Genomic DNA, 19006 nt, shown 5'->3' on the forward strand with positions numbered 1-19006 from the left:
CAGTATAAGGAAATTATTATTTACTGTACATTATATTGCTGTTCTGCATTGCTGTAGCACTGTTTCATGGACTTGATGTGTTCGCTTGTTAATCACTCTATGCAGGGGTTAATAAAGCATTCTGGTACTTGCTGATGGGGCTTGTTAAGCAATTTTTAATGGCTATTAACCTTTGGATGCCATAGCCCTTTTTCCATTTTGTTTTCTGTTTTTTTTTTCCTTTTAGCTTTCCAAAAGCTAGAAATATTCTTATTTTTCAGTTAATACAGTCATATGAGTATTTGTTTTTAGTAATTTTGAACTTTTTAATTTATCATCTAATATATTGAAAAAATCTTTATAGGCTGGAATGAGAAAAAATGTGATGATTTAAACTTTTATCTACTACTAGCTGAAGAGCCCGGCGTAAATATCTGTGGTTAGTTATAGCACCTCACTTCTCTTATTTTCCCATCACGCCTCTCATTTTCCCAATCACATCGTTCATTTTCCCCCTCATATCTCTCTCATTTTCTCCCTTACACCTCTAATTTTCTCCCTCACTCCTCTCATTCCCCCCTAACACTTGTCATTTCGACCTCACATCTGTCATTTTCCGATCACTCCACTATTTTCCCTCACTCCTCTTTCGACGCCACATCTGTCATTTTCCGATCACTCCACTATTTTCCCTCACTCCTCTCATTTTGCACTCACACCTTTTCATTTTCACCTCAGTATATACATGTTTGTCATCTCCCTTATATATAGTATACACCTGTATGTCATCTCCTGTATATAGTATATACCTGTATGTCATCTCCCCTGTATATATAATATACCTGCTGTGTGTCATCTCCCCTGTATATAGTATATACCTGTATGTCATCTCCTCCTATATATAGTATATACCTGTATGTCATCTCCTTCTATATATAGTATATACCTGTATGTCATCTCCTCCTCTATATAGTATATACCTGTGTGTCATCTCCCCTGTATATAGTATATATATCTGTGTGTCATCTCCTCCTGTATATAGTATATACCTGTATGTCATCTTCTATATATAGCATATACCTGTATGTCATCTCCTCCTGTATATAGTATATACCTGTAGGTCATCTGCTCCTGTATATAGTATATACCTGTGTGTCATCTCCTCCTGTATATAGTATGTACCTGTATGTCATCTCTATATAGTATATACCTGTGTGTCATCTCTCCTGTATATAGTATATATCTGTGTGTCATCTCCCCTGTATATAGTATATACCTGTGTGTCATCTCCTCCTGTATTAGACCTCGTTCACACATTATTTGCTCAGTATTTTTACCTCAGTATTTGTAAGCTAAATTGGCAGCCTGATAAATCCCCAGCCAACAGGAAGCCCTCCCCCTGGCAGTATATATTAGCTCACACATACACATAATAGACAGGTCATGTGACTGACAGCTGCCGTATTTCCTATATGGTACATTTGTTGCTCTTGTAGTTTGTCTGCTTATTAATCTAATTTTTATTTTTGAAGGATAATACCAGACTTGTGTGTGTTTTAGGGTGAGTTTCGTTTGTCAAGTTGTGTGTGTTGAGTTGCGTGTGGCGACATGCTTGTAGCGACTTTTGTGAGATGAGTTTTATGTGGCAACATGCATGTAGCAACTTTTTGTGTGTCGAGTTGCATGTGACAGGTTAGTGTAGCAAGTTGTGTGCAGCAAGTTTTGCGCATGGCGAGTTTTGCGCATGGCGAGTTTTATGTGTGGTGCCTTTTGAGTATGTGCAAGTTGTGTGTGAGGCAACTTTTGCATGTGCTGCAACTTTTGTACATGTGGCAATTTTTCCGCGTGTGCAAGTTTTGCGTGTGGCGAGTTTTCCATGAGGTGAGTTTTGCACTTGTGGCGAGTTTTGCGTGAGCCTAGTTTTTGCATGTGGCGAGTTTTGCGCATGGCGAGTTTTGAGCGGCGACTTTTGTGTTTCGACTTTTATGTGCCGAGGTTGGTGTATGTGTGGTGAAATGTGTGCTGAGGGTGGTATATGTGTTCAAGCACGTGGTAGTGTGTGGCGCATTTTGTGTGTGTTCATATCCCCGTGTGTGGTGAGTATCCCATGTCGGGGCCCCACCTTAGCAACTGTACGATATATACTCTTTGGTGCCATCGCTCTCATTCTTTAAGTCCCTCTTGTTCACATCTGGCAGCTGTCAATTTGCCTCCAACACTTTTCCTTTCACTTTTCCCCATTATGTAGATAGGGGCAAAATTATTTGGTGAATTGGAAAGCGTGGGGTTAAAATTTCACCTCACAACATAGCCTATGATGCTCTCAGGGTCCAGACGTGTGACTGTGCAAAATTTTGTGGCTGTAGCTGCGACGCCTCCAACACTTTTCCTTTCACTATTTTCCCCATTATGTAGATAGGGGCAAAATTGTTTGGTGAATTGGAAAGCACGGGGTTAAAATTTCACCTCACAACATAGCCTATGATGCTCTCAGGGTCCAGACGTGTGACTGTGCAAAATTTTGTGGCTGTAGCTGCGACGCCTCCAACACTTTTCCTTTCACTTTTTTCCCCATTATGTAGATAGGGGCAAAATTGTTTGGTGAATTGGAAAGCACGGGGTTAAAATTTCACCTCACAACGTAGCCTATGACGCTCTCAGGGTCCAGACGTGTGACTGTGCAAAATTTTGTTGCTGTAGCTGCGACGCTTCCAACACTTTTCCTTTCACTTTTTTCCCCATTATGTAGATAGGGGCAATATTGTTTGGTGAATTGGAACGCGCGGGGTTAAAATTTCGCCTCACAATATAGCCTATGACGCTCTCGGGGTCCAGACGTGTGACTGTGCAAAATTTTGTGGCTGTAGCTGCGACGGTGCAGATGCCAATCCCGGACATACACACACACACACATACACACACACACACATACACACATTCAGCTTTATATAGTAGATATAATTGTCTAAGGGTCACTTCCGTCTGTCTTTCTGTCTGTCTGTATGTCACAGATATTCATTGGTTGCGGCCTCTGTCTGTCATGGAAATCCAAGTCGCTGATTGGTCGTGGCAAAATGCCCACGATCATTGCCACGACCAATCAACGACGGGCACTGTCCGGCGGCAACATGGCCACTCCTTCCTCCCCGCAGTCAGTGCCCGCTCCATACTCTCCTCCAGTCAGCACTCACACAGGGTTAATGGCAGCGCTAACGGACCGCGTTATGCCGCGGTGTAACGCACTCCATTAACGCTGCTATTAACCCTGTGTGACCAACTTTTTAATATTGATGATGCGTATGCAGCATCAATAGTAAAAAGATCTAATGTTAAAAATAATAATAATAAAAAAATCATTATATCCTCACCATCCGTCGGCCTCTCGGATCCAGAACATGCCTTTACCGCTCCTAGCGATGCGCCGGTGACCGCTCCATGCATTGCGATCTCGCGAGATGATGACGTCATCATCTCACAAGATCGCAATGCACTCTTGAGACCGGAGCACGCAAGGAGCGTCGGTAAACGCTTCCTGGATCTGGGGGCCAACGGAAGGTGAGTATATAACTATTTTTTATTTTAATTATTTTTTTTTAACAGGGATATGATGCCCAAATTGCTATATACTATGTGGGCTGTGCAATATACTACGTGGGCTGTGCAATATACTACGTGGGCTGGGCATTATACTATGTGGGCTGTGCAATGTACTATGTGGGCTGTGCAATGTACTACGCGGGCTGGGCAATATACTGCGCGGGCTTTGCAATATACTGCGCGGGCTTTGCAATATACTACGCGGGCTGTGCAATATACTACGTGGGCTGTGCAATATACTGCGCGGGCTTTGCAATATACTGCGTGGGCTGTGCAATATACTGCGTGGGCTGTGCAATATACTGCGTGGGCTGTGCAATATACTGCGTGGGCTGTGCTATATACTACATAGGCTGTCCAATGTACTACGTGGGCTGTGCAATGTACTACTTGGGCTGTGCTATACACTACATGGCCTGTGTTATACACTACGTGGCCTGTGTTATACACTACATGGGCTGTGTTATATACTGCGTGCTTGGGTGTTGTGAATTCCGCTCTTGGGCTCCCTCCGGTGGTTGTAAGTGGCACTTTTGTGAGTTCTGCTCTTGGGCTCCCTCTTGTGGTTTCTAGTGGTGTGGCTGCTCCTTCGAGTTAGCTGTCTTCAGCTGCTTCCACTGATCGTCTCTGCTCTGCTATTTATGTCTGCTCTGTCCTTCAGCTGGTGCCACTTGTAAATGGTTCCTGGCTGGATTCACATCTCTTTTGGATTTCCCTGTTATCCTGACCAGTTCAGCTAAGCTAAGTTTTTGCTTGCTCTTTTCTGTTCACAGTTTGTGGACTTATCCGTTCTGTGTTTTCTATGTTTATCCAGCGTTATCAGTATGAATTAATTTTGTCTTGCTGGAAGCTCTGGGAAGCAGATTTACCCTCCACACCTTTAGTCAGGTGTGGAGATTTTTAGTAAACTCTGCGTGGATTTTTGTAGAGTTTTAATACTGACCACACAGTATCCTTTCCTGTCCTATCTATCAAGCTAGACTGGCCTCATATGCTAAAATCTGATTTAATTTCTGCGTATGTTATTTTCCCCTCCTCTCACCGTCAATATTTGTGGGGGGCTATCTTTCCTTTCTCTGAGGCAAGATAGGTTTCCTGTTTCCATCTTTAGGGGAAGTTAGATCTTAGGCTGTGACGAGGTGCCTAGGGAGCGACAGGAGCATCCCACGGCTATTTTTAGTTGCGCTGCTAGGTTCAGGGTTTGCGGTCAGTACAGATACCACCTCCTTCAGAGCTTGTCTCATGTTGTTCCTAAACCACCAGATCATAACACTTGGGCTGTTATATACTACGTGAGCTGTGTTGTATGCTATGTGGGCTGTTATACACTCCGTGGGCTGTGCTCTATACTATGTGGCTGTGCAATATACTCCGTGGGCTGTGTTATATACTATGTGGCTGTGCTATATACTACATGGCTCTGCTATATACTCCGTGAGCTGTGCTATATACTACGTGGCTGTGCTATATACTACGTGGCTCTGCTATATACTACGTGGCTGCGCTATTTACTACGTGGGCTGTTATATACCATGTGGCTGTGCTATATACTACTTGGCCGGCCGCGAACAATCAGTGACAGGCGCAGTCCGGGCACGAATTGGCACTGGAGTTGAACCACGCTTCGCTAATTGGTCACGGCCGGCCAAATCCTGTGTATTCAATGTATTATTCTAAAATCTTCATAAATAAACTACTTACATATTCTAGAATACCCGATGCATTAGAATCGGGCTACCATCTAGTATTATATATTTTTTCAAGATTCTTGTGATTTTTTTTAAGCTTTCATTTACATTTATGTTTAGTCCCACTAGGAGCCTTAAACCTACAATCAATGATACAATAAAAACTTAACCTATATGCATTCTCTTTTTATTCGCTGCCCGTGGCAGAGCTTTCTAGATGTACTAAAATGGAGGACCTGGGGGTCTTCATTAGGACTGCCAAGACATCCATCCCATTGGCATCCTGCAATCCCATTGTGGGGATGTGGGCTGATGATAGGATGAAAAAAAGGATAGTTACTATCTACTCTATGGACAATATGAAATGCTCTAATTGCTATGTTTCTTTGTTTGATTCATTATGTCGTGATGCAATTTTAATTTATTTTTCCTAATTGAAAAAAGCAAAATATGAAACATATGTCTCCCCCTGGAATTGAAAATTAATTATGTATGTAATAGTTATAAGTAAACTACTTTTCATCTAATACATGTGTTGGATAAAAATCAGATTTCTACAAAGTACTTTCTTCTCTAATGTTAGTGACAGCTGGACACTTTGCATTACCAACAGAATAGTTTACATAGTTTGAGAAGCATTTCTTTTGTGAATAATGTTTGTCACTCTTGGAGTTTAATGGGGATAAGTATGGAAATTACATTAACCCCTTCCCGACCTGTGACACAGCGTATGCGTCATGAAAGTCGGTGCCAATCCGACCTGTGACACATATGCTGTGTCACAGAAAGATCGCGTCCCTGCAGATCGGGTGAAAGGGTTAACTCCCATTTCACCCGGCCTGCAGGGACAGGGGGAGTGGTAGTTTAGCCCAGGGGGGGTGGCTTCACCCCCCCCGTGGCTACGATCGCTCTGATTGGCTGTTGAAAGTGAAACTGCCAATCAGAGCGATTTGTAATATTTCACCTAAAAAAATGGTGAAATATTACAATCCAGCCATGGCCAATGCTGCAATATCATCGGCCATGGCTGGAAACACTTATGTGCACCCACCCCACCCCACTGATCGCCCCCCCAGCCCCCCGATCTATGGTCCGCTCCCCTCCGTCCTGTGCTCCGCTCCCCCGTCCTCCTGTCCGCTCCCCCCGTGCTGCAATCACACCCCCCGTGCTCCAATCAAACCCCCCCGCACTGCGATCCCCCCCCCGCACAGCGATCCCCCCATGCTCCGATCCACCCCCCCGCACAGCGATCCCCCACCCCGTGCTCCAATCCCCCACCCCGTGTTCCGATCCACCCCCCCGTGCTCCAATCCACCCCCCCGTGTTCCGATCCACCCCCCCGTGCTCCGTCGCCCCCCCCCCGTGCCCTGATCTCCCCCCCTTATACTTACCCGGCCTCCCGGCGTCCGTCCGTCTTCTTTCCTGGGCGCCGCTATCTTCCAAAATGGCGGGCGCATGTGCAGTGCGCCCGCCGAATCTGCCGGCCGGCAGATTCGTTCCAAAGGGAGTTTTGATCACTGAGATATAACCTATAACCTTGGCGCAGTGGTTAGCACTTCAGCCTTGCAGCGCTGGGGTCCTGGGTTCTAATCCCACCCAGGACAACATCTGCAAAGAGTTTGTATGTTCTCTCCGTGTTTGCGTGGGTTTCCTCCGGGCACTCCGGTTTCCTCCCACATTCCAAAGACATACTACATAGTAACATAGTAACATAGTTAGTAAGGCCGAAAAAAGACATTTGTCCATCCAGTTCAGCCTATATTCCATCATAATAAATACCCAGATCTACGTCCTTCTACAGAACCTAATAATTGTATGATACAATATTGTTCTGCTCCAGGAAGACATCCAGGCCTCTCTTGAACCCCTCGACTGAGTTCGCCATCACCACCTCCTCAGGCAAGCAATTCCAGATTCTCACTGCCCTAACAGTAAAGAATCCTCTTCTATGTTGGTGGAAAAACCTTCTCTCCTCCAGACGCAAAGAATGCCCCCTTGTGCCCGTCACCTTCCTTGGTATAAACAGATCCTCAGCGAGATATTTGTATTGTCCCCTTATATACTTATACATGGTTATTAGATCGCCCCTCAGTCGTCTTTTTTCTAGACTAAATAATCCTAATTTCGCTAATCTATCTGGGTATTGTAGTTCTCCCATCCCCTTTATTAATTTTGTTGCCCTCCTTTGTACTCTCTCTAGTTCCATTATATCCTTCCTGAGCACCGGTGCCCAAAACTGGACACAGTACTCCATGTGCGGTCTAACTAGGGATTTGTACAGAGGCAGTATAATGCTCTCATCATGTGTATCCAGACCTCTTTTAATGCACCCCATGATCCTGTTTGCCTTGGCAGCTGCTGCCTGGCACTGGCTGCTCCAGGTAAGTTTATCATTAACTAGGATCCCCAAGTCCTTCTCCCTGTCAGATTTACCCAGTGGTTTCCCGTTCAGTGTGTAATGGTGATATTGATTCCCTCTTCCCATGTGTATAACCTTACATTTATCATTGTTAAACCTCATCTGCCACCTTTCAGCCCAAGTTTCCAACTTATCCAGATCCATCTGTAGCAGAATACTATCTTCTCTTGTATTAACTGCTTTACATAGTTTTGTATCATCTGCAAATATCGATATTTTACTGTGTAAACCTTCTACCAGATCATTAATGAATATGTTGAAGAGAACAGGTCCCAATACTGACCCCTGCGGTACCCCACTGGTCACAGCGACCCAGTTAGAGACTATACCATTTATAACCACCCTCTGCTTTCTATCACTAAGCCAGTTACTAACCCATTTACACACATTTTCCCCCAGACCAAGCATTCTCATTTTGTGTAGCAACCTCTTGTGCGGCACGGTATCAAACGCTTTGGAAAAATCGAGATATACCACGTCCAATGACTCACCGTGGTCCAGTCTATAGCTTACCTCTTCATAAAAACTGATTAGATTGGTTTGACAGGAGCGATTTCTCATAAACCCATGCTGATATGGAGTTAAACAGTTATTCTCATTGAGATAATCCAGAATAACATCCCTCAGAAACCCTTCAAATATTTTACCAACAATAGAGGTTAGACTTACTGGCCTATAATTTCCAGGTTCACTTTTAGAGCCCTTTTTGAATATTGGCACCACATTTGCTATGCGCCAGTCCTGCGGAACAGACCCTGTCGCTATAGAGTCACTAAAAATAAGAAATAATGGTTTATCTATTACATTACTTAGTTCTTTTAGTACTCGTGGGTGTATGCCATCCGGACCCGGAGATTTATCTATTTTAATCTTATTTAGCCGGTTTCGCACCTCTTCTTGGGTTAGATTGGTGACCCTTAATATAGGGTTTTCATTGTTTCTTGGGATTTCACCTAGCATTTCATTTTCCACCGTGAATACCGTGGAGAAGAAGGTGTTTAATATGTTAGCTTTTTCCTCGTCATCTACAACCATTCTTTCCTCACTATTTTTTAAGGGGCCTACATTTTCAGTTTTTATTCTTTTACTATTGATATAGTTGAAGAACAGTTTGGGATTAGTTTTACTCTCCTTAGCAATGTGCTTCTCTGTTTCCTTTTTGGCAGCTTTAATTAGTTTTTTAGATAAAGTATTTTTCTCCCTATAGTTTTTTAGAGCTTCAATGGTGCCATCCTGCTTTAGTAGTGCAAATGCTTTCTTTTTACTGTTAATTGCCTGTCTTACTTCTTTGTTTAGCCACATTGGGTTTTTCCTATTTCTAGTCCTTTTATTCCCACAAGGTATAAACCGCTTACACTGCCTATTTAGGATGTTCTTAAACATTTCCCATTTATTATCTGTATTCTCATTTCTGAGGATATTGTCCCAGTCTACCAGATTAAGGGCATCTCTAAGCTGTTCAAACTTTGCCTTCCTAAAGTTCAATGTTTTTGTGACTCCCTGACAAGTCCCCCTAGTGAAAGACAGGTGAAACTGCACAATATTGTGGTCGCTATTTCCTAAATGCCCAACCACCTGCAGATTTGTTATTCTGTCAGGTCTATTAGATAGTATTAGGTCTAAAAGTGCTGCTCCTCTGGTTGGATTCTGCACCAATTGTGAAAGATAATTTTTCTTGGTTATTAGCAGAAACCTGTTGCCTTTATGGGTTTCACAGGTTTCTGTTTCCCAGTTAATATCCGGGTAGTTAAAGTCCCCCATAACCAGGACCTCATTATGGGTTGCAGCTTCATCTATCTGCTTTAGAAGTAGACTTTCCATGCTTTCTGTTATATTTGGGGGTTTGTAACAGACCCCAATGAGAATTTTGTTACCATTTTTCCCTCCATGAATTTCAACCCATATGGACTCGACATCCTCATTCCCTTCGCTAATATCCTCCCTTAAAGTGGACTTTAGACAAGACTTTACATAGAGACAAACCCCTCCTCCTCTCCGATTTTTACGATCCTTTCTAAACAGACTGTAACCCTGTAAGTTAACTGCCCAGTCATAGCTTTCATCTAACCATGTCTCGGTTATTCCCACTATGTCAAAGTTACCTGTAGATATTTCTGCTTCTAGTTCTTCCATCTTGTTTGTCAGGCTTCTGGCGTTTGCGAGCATGCAGTTTAGAGGATTTTGTTTTGTTCCAATCTCCTCACTGTGGATTGTTTTAGAAATGTTCTTACCTCCCTTCTGAGTATGTTTTCCTGGGTCGTCTTTGTTCGAGTCTAATGTTTTTCTTCCCGTCCCCTCTTCTTCTAGTTTAACGCCCTCCTGATGAGTGTAGCGAGTCTTCTGGCGAATGTGTGTTTCCCAGGTTTGTTGAGGTGTAGTCCGTCTCTGGCGAGGAGTCCATCATACCAGTAATTCACACCGTGGTCCAGGAATCCAAATCCTTGTTGTCTGCACCATCGTCTTAGCCAGTTGTTTGCATCAAGGATCCTGTTCCATCTCCTGGTGCCATGCCCGTCTACTGGAAGGATAGAAGAAAAAACTACCTGTGCATCCAGTTCCTTTACTTTCTTCCCCAACTCTTCAAAGTCCTTGCAGATTGTCGGTAGGTCCTTCCTTGCCGTGTCATTGGTGCCAACATGTATCAGAAGAAATGGGTGGACGTCCTTGGAGCTGAAGAGCTTTGGTATCCTATCGGTCACATCCTTGATCATCGCACCTGGAAGGCAGCATACTTCTCTTGCAGTTATGTCCGGTCTGCAGATGGCTGCTTCGGTGCCTCTCAGTAGTGAGTCTCCCACCACCACCACTCTTCGTTGCTTCTTGGCTGTACTTTTTGCTGTCACTTGTTGCTGTGTGCCCTTTTCTTTTTTGCTTGCTGGTATTGCTTCATTCTTAGGTGTGCCATCTTCATCCTCTACAAAGATTTGATATCGGTTCTTCAGTTGTGTGGTTGGTGATTTCTCCATGGTCTTCTTGCTTCTTTTGGTCACATGCTTCCACTCATCTGCTTTTGGAGGTTCTCTGACACTTTTTGCACCTTCTGTGACCAGTAGAGATGCTTCTGTTCTGTCTAGAAAGTCTTCATTCTCTTTGATGAGTTTCAAAGTTGCTATTCTTTCTTCCAGACCCCGCACCTTTTCTTCTAAAAGGGCCACTAGTCTACACTTCTGACAGGTGAAATTGGATTCTTCTTCTAATAGGGAATTTAGATTGTGAGCCCCATCGGGGACAGCGATGATAATGTGTGCAAACTGTAAAGCGCTGCGGAATATGTTAGCGCTATATAAAAATAAAGATTATTATTATTATCAAAATAAAAAAATAGTAAATGACCCCCTTCCCCTTTGTCACCCCCATAAGTAGGGACAATAAAAAAAAAATAAAGAATTTTTTTTTTTTTTGTTCCACTAATGTTGGGGTAAGAACTAGGGTTAGGGGTAGGGTTAGGGGTAGGGTTAGGGGTAGGGTTAGGGGTAGGGTTAGGGGTAGGGTTAGGGTTAGCAATGTGCACATGTATTCTGGTCCTCTGCGGATTTTTCCGCAGAGGATTTGATAAATCCGCAGTGCTAAACCGCTGTGGATTTATCGCAGATTTACCGCGGTTTTTCTGCGCATTTCACTGTGGTTTTACAACTGCGATTTTCTATTGGAGCAGTTGAAAAACCGCTGCGGAATCCGCAGAAAGAAGTGACATGCTGCGGAATGTAAACCACTGCGTTTCCGTGCAGTTTTTCTGCAGCATGTGTACAGCGATTTTTGTTTCCCATAGGTTTGCATTGAACTGTAAACTCATGGGAAACTGCTGCGGATCCGCAGCGTTTTCCGCAGCGTTTTCCGCAGCATGTGCACATACCTTTAGAATTAGGCTATGTGCACACGGTGCGGATTTGGCTGCGGATCCGCAGTGGATTGGCCGCTGCGGATTCGCTGCAGTGTTCCATCAGGTTTACAGTACCATGTAAACATATGGAAAACCAAATCCGCTGTGCCCATGGTGCGGAAAATACCACGCGGAAACGCTGCGTTGTATTTTCCGCAGCATGTCAATTCTTTGTGCGGATTCCGCTGCGTTTTACACCTGTTCCTCAATAGGAATCCGCAGGTGAAATCCGCACAAAAAACACTGGCAATCCGCGGTAAATCCGCAGGTAAAACGCAGTGCCTTTTACCAGCGGATTTTTCAAAAATGGTGCTGAAAAATCTCATACGAATCCGCAACGTTGGCACATAGCCTTAGAGTTAGGGTTGGAATTAGGGTTGTGGTTAGGGTTAGGGGTGTGTTGGGGTTAGGGTTGTGGTTAGGGGTGTGTTGGGGTTAGGGTTGTAATTAGGGTTACGGCTACAGTTGGGATAAGGATTAGGGGTGTGTTGGAGTTAGAATTGAGGGGTTTCCACTGTTTAGGCACATCAGGGGGTCTCCAAACGCAACATGGCGCCACCATTGATTCCAGCCAATCTTGTATTCAAAAGGTCAAATGGTGCTCCCTCACTTCCGAGCCCCGACGTGCGCCCAAACAGTGGTTTACCCCCACATATGGGTTACCAGCATACTCAGGACAAACTGTGCAACAATTATTGGGGTCCAATTTCTCCTGTTACCCTTGAGAAAATAAAAAATTGGTTGCTAAAACATCATTTTTGAGGAAAGAAAAATGATTTTTTATTTTCACGGCTCTGCATTGTAAACGTCTGTGAAGCACTTGGGGGTTCAAAGTGCTCACCACATATCTAGATAAGTTCCTTGGGGGGTCTAGTTTCCAAAATGGGGTCACTTGTGGCGGGTTTCTACTGTTTAGGCACACCAGGGGCTCTGCAAACGCAACGTGACGCCCGCAGACCATTCCATCAAAGTCTGCATTTCAAAAGTCACTACTTCCCTTCTGAGCCCCGACGTGTGCCCAAACAGTGGTTTACCCCCACATATGGGGTATCAGCGTACTCAGGAGAAACTGGACAACAACTTTTGGGGTCCAATTTCTCCTGTAACCCTTGGGAAAATAAAAAATTCTGGGCTAAATAATTATTTTTGAGGAAAGAAAACGTATTTATTATTTTCACGGCTCTGCGTTATAAACTTCTGTAAAGCACTTGGGGGTTTAAAGTGCTCACCACATATCTAGATAAGTTCCTTTGGGGGTCTAGTTTCCAAAATGGGGTCACTTGTGGGGGGTTTCTACTGTTTAGGCACACCAGGGGCTCTGCAAACGCAACGTGGCGCCCGCAGACTATTCCATCAAAGTCTGCATTTCAAAAGTCACTACTTCCCTTCTGAGCCCCGACGTGTGCCCAAACAGTGGTTTACCCCCACACATGGGGTATCAGCTTACTCAGGAGAAACTGGACAACAACTTTTGTGGTCCAATATCTCCTGTAACCCTTGGGAAAATAAAAAATTCTGGGTTAAAATATTATTTTTGAGGAAAGAAAACGTATTTATTATTTTCACGGCTCTGCGTTATAAACTTCTGTGAAGCACTTGGGGGTTCAAAGTTCTCACCTCACATCTAGATAAGTTCCTTGGGGGGTCTAGTTTCCAAAATGGGGTCACTTGTGGGGGGTTTCTACTGTTTAGGCACACCAGGGGCTCTGCAAACGCAACGTGACGCCCGCAGACCATTCCATCAAAGTCTGCATTTCAAAAGTCACTACTTCCCTTCTGAGCCCCCACGTGTGCCCAAACAGTGGTTTACCCCAACACATGGGGTATCAGCGTACTCAGGAGAAACTGGACAACAACATTTGTGGTCCAATTTCTCCTGTAACCCTTGGGAAAATAAAAAATTCTGGGCTAAAAAATTATTTTTGAGGAAAGAAAACGTATTTATTATTTTCACTGCTCTGTGTTATGAACTTCTGTGAAGCATTTGGGGGATCAAAGTGCTCACCTCACATCTAGATAAGTTCCTTTCGGGGTCTAGTTTCCAAAATGGGGTCATTTGTGGGGGATCTCCAATGTTTAGGCACACAGGGGCTCTCCAAACGCGACATGGTGTCCGCTAATGATTGGAGCTAATTTTCCATTTAAAAAGCCAAATGGCGTGCCTTCCCTTCTGAGCCCTGCCGTGCGCCCAAACAGTGGTTTACCCCCACATATGGGGTATCTGCGTACTCAGGACAGACTGGACAACAACATTTGTGGTCCTATTTCTCCTATTACCATTGGCAAAATAGGAAATTCCAGGCTAAAAAATCATTTTTGAGAAAAGAAAAATTATTTTTGATTTTCATGGCTCTGCATTATAAGCTTCTGTGAAGCACCTGGGGGTTTAAAGTGCTCAGTATGCATCTAGATAAGTTCCTTGGGGGGGGTCTAGTTTCCAAAATGGGGTCACTTGTGGGGGAGCTCCAATGTTTAGGCACACAGGGGCTCTCCAAACGCGACATGGTGTCCGCTAACATTTTGAGCTAATTTTCCATTCAAAAAGTCAAAAGGCATTTTTAGGGATCAATTTGTGAAGCACCTGGGGGTTTAAAGGGCTCACTATGCATCTAGATAAGTTCCTTGGGGCGTCTAGTTTCCAAAATGGGGTCACTTGTGGGGGAGCTCCAATGTTTAGGCACACAGGGTCTCTCCAAACGTGACATGGTGTCCGCTAAAGAGTGCAGCCAATTTTTCATTCAAAAAGTCAAATGGCGCTCCTTCCCTTCCAAGCCCTGCCGTGCGCCCAAACAGTGGTTTACCCCCACATATGAGGTATCTGTGTACTCAGGACAAATTGGACAACAACTTTCGTTGTTCAGTTTCTCCTTTTACCATTGGGAACTAAAAAGTTAAATGTTCATTTTTTCCTTCCATGTTGCTTCTGCTGCTGTGAAGCACCTGAAGAGTTAATAAACTTCTTGAATGTGGTTTTGTGCACCTTGAGGGGTGCAGTTTTTAGAATGGTGTCACTTTTGGGTATTTTCAGCCATATAGACCCCTCAAACTGACTTCAAATGTGAGGTGGTCCCTCAAAAAAATGGTTTTGTAAATTTCGTTGTAAGAATGAGAAATCGCTGGTCAAATTTTAACCCTTATAACTTCCTAGCAAAAAAAAATTTTGTTTCCAAAATTGTGCTGATGTAAAGTAGACATGTGGGAAATGTAATTTATTAACGATTTTGTGTCACATAACTCTCTGGTTTAACAGAATAAAAATTCAAAATGTGAAAATTGCGAAATTTTCAAAATTTTCGCCAAATTTCCGTTTTTATCACAAATAAACACAGAATTTATTGACCTAAATTTACCACTAACACGAAGCCCAATATGTCACGAAAAAACAATCTCAGAACCGCTAGGATCCATTGAAGCGTTCCTGAGTTATTACCTCAAAAAGGGACACTGGTCAGAATTGCAAAAAACGGCAAGGTCTTTAAGGTCAAAATAGGCTGGGTCATGAAGGGGTTAAAGAAGCACGTCCGTCAAAGTTTTTATCCTCTTAATATATTGCAATCATCTTATTATATAACGCTGTGTACTTACAATTGCTCATTTTCCCTTTCTACCAAGCTAATTCTTCTCTTTTCTCTGCTCTATGTAGAATAAGGAAGTCTCTTTTCCCTGCATGACTCATTCAACTCCTTACTTTTACAGTCAAGATTTATGTAGGGAAAATAGACTTTCTGTTTCTACATAGAGCTTAGAAGGATTCAGCTAGTCTGTTTTTGATCAATTGATGTCATTAACCTAACAAAAAAGAGAAGAATTAATTGGGTAGAAAGGCAAAATAAGCAATTGTAAGTGCGCAGTGCCATATAATATGATGACTGCAATATATTAAGAGGATAAACATTTAGATGGGAGGAGGAGTACTTCTTTAAATTTGAACTTTCCCAAAAGTTGAAAGCTGATCATTGACTGAAGTTTCCAGTGACTAATTCCTGATCACACTGCTGCTACGATCTCTTCTCTCTTTGGATTTTAAGGAGGATAAGAGGGTCAGATGGGAACTCTCAAATATTGTTACAAAGGATGGGTATTAAATTTGGTAAAAGTAAAAAAGAAAATCTTGGACCCCAGGCACAGTTTCTTCTTAAAAAGGAAATTGCACTTTACTCACCATCTCAGGATCCAGTCTTTGGCGGTGCTCCCAATATTGGCTGTGGTGCTGACTTTATGTAGCTGGAACACTCCACTCACAGCCACTGAGCTTATTGATTGGCTGGCACAGTCAATACCAGATAACAGGACCAGCAGGGAAGGCTCAATGCTGGACTTAGAGATGGGGAGTAAACCATGGTTTGTCTTTTTATAGCAAACAAACTTCACCCCAGGATCAGAGTTTCCTGAAAGGGGGCAACCCCCTTAAGTAAGCCAAAAGTTTAAGGATGATATAAGCAATAACACCTCTTTATAAATTTACATTGTTAGGATGGTTTGAGATCTCTTAAAATACCACTTTTTCAGTGTGATTCCTTTAGAGGAAAACAAACTTGTGTTGAAAGTCAAAGAACGAAATGTAAATGTTTTTTACAATTTCTAAAGTGGCAGCATTCCTAACTTTCACTCATGACTATTCTTTCTATTCCTTTTACAGCTGACCCAGTTGTGAGATTGGAAGGGAACCCTCACTGCTGCTACTTTAACTTCAGCCCCAAAATTATGTTCACCAAGGTAGTAAAAGCCCAATTATGGGTTTATCTGCGTCCTGTGCAGCACACCTCCACAGTCTACCTGCAGATCCTGCGCCTGAAGCCTATAACCGAAGAAAGCAGCAAACACATTCGCATTAGATCTCTGAAGATTGACTTGCATTCACGTACAGGCCATTGGCAAAGTATTGACTTTAAGCATGTGTTACAAAACTGGTTCAAGCAGCCACATAACAACTGGGGTATTGAGATTAATGCATTTGACCCTAATGGAAATGATCTCGCTGTCACTTCTCTTGGACCTGGAGCAGAAGGCCTGGTGGGTATATTTTCCATAAATGAATATATAATTTCAGTTTAACTGTTTAATTACATCCATATGATATAACTGCATTTATTAACCTACAAAGAACCCCTTAAATCACAACACGGTCAATTCTACAAAACAACAAACTGTGTATTCACAGTTATACGATACAGTACAAAAACTATAGGCTGGAGTGGAAAATTTACTGCAAAATAAGTATGTTTTAAAAATAATAGAAGTGTTAATAGTTTATCAATTAGCAAATTGCTAAGTGAATGAACAAAATTCATGTGTAAATCAATTCAATATTTGGTGTGACCATCCTTAGCCTTCAAAATAGAACCATTTCTTCTAGGTATACTTGCAAAGTCAGGGATTTTGTAAGATTATTATCAGGTGTATGCGTAACCAGTTGCACAAAAAAAAGATGAACATGGGCATCATTTTCATATGTAGGTGAAACATGGTCATTAACGGAAACAGAAACACTTGTGTGCGAAACAAAACTGGGTGCGGAACAGCAAAACTCTACTATAAAGGTGATGTTGTGGAAGACACTTTCATATCACAGGTCATACACCATAGCAAGACTGAGCACAGCAACAAGACACAAGGCAGTTATACCATTGAAATAATAAGATGTCCATCAGTACAGAATTGCAGCAACCATTGGGAACAAACTACTACATCTACTGTTTGGAGAAATATGGCAAGAAGTTGTATTCATTGAGGAATTGTGATCAAAAAGTCATACCTTCGACATGGAAACAAAGCCAAGCAACTCAACTATGCATGAAACCATAGGAACTGGGGTGTAGAAAAATAAAATGGCAGTAAGTGTTCTGGACGGATGAGACAAAATGTGAACTATTTGGCTGTAAAAGAAGGCAGTTTATTCACAGAAGGTCTAAAGAGTAGTACCATAATTAGTGTCTACAGGCAATAGTGAAGCTCGGTGGAGGTTCCTTGCAAGTGTGCAATTTGGCCAGGATTAATGTGGTCCTCAATGCCGATAAATACATGTTATCCATCATGCAATACCATAAAGTAGGTGTCTGCAGCAGGACAACCATCCCAACCAGCCAATGTCATTAAGGACTACAGGTACTTCTCACAAAATTAGTATATCATCTGTTATGATTAGGTAATTCAGTACCACAATGGACATAGAAGTCAGAGCACATACAGTGACCTGACAATAACCCAAAAACATAGAACGAGCTCTGAGACGTGGGAACTCTGCTGACCGCAAAACCTAATCCTCTCCAACCACACTAAAGGCAGCCGTGGATTGCGCCTAACGCTCCCTATGCAACTCGGCACAGCCTGAGAAACTAGCTAGCCTGAAGATAGAAAATAAGCCTACCTTGCCTCAGAGAAATACCCCAAAGGAAAAGGCAGCCCCCCACATATAATGACTGTGAGTAAGATGAAAAGACAAACGCAGAGATGAAATAGATTTAGCAAAGTGAGGCCCGACTTTCTGAACAGAGCGAGGATAGGAAAGGTAACTTTGCGGTCAACACAAAACCCTACAAACAACCACGCAAAGGGGGCAAAAAGACCCTCCGTACCGACTAACGGTACGGAGGTACACCCTCTGCGTCCCAGAGCTTCCAGCAAGCAAGAAAAAAACATGAAAGCAAGCTGGACAGAAAAAAACAGCAAACAAAAATAACAAAAGCGGAACTTAGCTATGCAGAGCAGCAGGCCGCAGGAACGATCCAGGAGGAAGCAAGTCCAATACTAGAACATTGACTGGAAGCCAGGATCAAAGCACTAGGTGGAGTTAAATAGAGCAGCACCTAACGACTTCACCACATCACCTGAGGAAGGAAACTCAGAAGCCGCAGTACCACTTTCCTCCACCAACGGAAGCTCATAGAGAGAATCAGCCGAAGTACCACTTGTGACCACAGGAAGGAGCTCTGCCACAGAATTCACAACAGTACCCCCCCTTGAGGAGGGGTCACCGAACCCTCACCAGAGCCCCCAGGACGACCAGGATGAGCCATATGAAAGGCACGAACAAGATCGGGAGCATGGACATCAGAGGCAAAGATCCAGGAATTATCTTCCTGAGCATAACCCTTCCACTTAACCAGATACTGGAGTTTCCGTCTTGAAACACGAGAATCCAAAATCTTCTCCACAATATACTCCAACTCCCCCTCCACCAAAACCGGAGCAGGAGGATTAACAGATGGAACCATAGGTGCCACGTATCTCCGCAACAATGACCTATGGAATACGTTATGGATGGAAAAAGAATCTGGAAGGGTCAAACGAAAAGACACAGGATTAAGAACCTCAGAAATCCTATACGGACCAATGAAACGAGGTTTAAACTTAGGAGAGGAAACCTTCATAGGAATATGACGAGAAGACAACCAAACCAAATCCCCAACACGAAGTCGGGGACCCACACAGCGTCTGCGATTA

At 43.2% G+C, this 19006-nt stretch overlaps 1 protein-coding gene across 1 annotated transcript in view; it reads left to right on the plus strand.

The window, feature by feature from the left end:
- The window catches only part of GDF11 (growth differentiation factor 11), a 543270-nt gene that overhangs the window by 508734 nt on the left and 15530 nt on the right, over positions 1 to 19006 (plus strand). The window contains exon 2 of the mRNA XM_069758432.1: positions 16203 to 16576. Coding sequence (XP_069614533.1) covers positions 16203 to 16576 — 374 coding nt within the window. The remainder of the gene's footprint in view (positions 1 to 16202; positions 16577 to 19006) is intronic.

Source organism: Ranitomeya imitator, chromosome 3 (assembly GCF_032444005.1).
Source record: "Ranitomeya imitator isolate aRanImi1 chromosome 3, aRanImi1.pri, whole genome shotgun sequence".
NCBI lineage: Eukaryota > Metazoa > Chordata > Amphibia > Anura > Dendrobatidae > Ranitomeya > Ranitomeya imitator.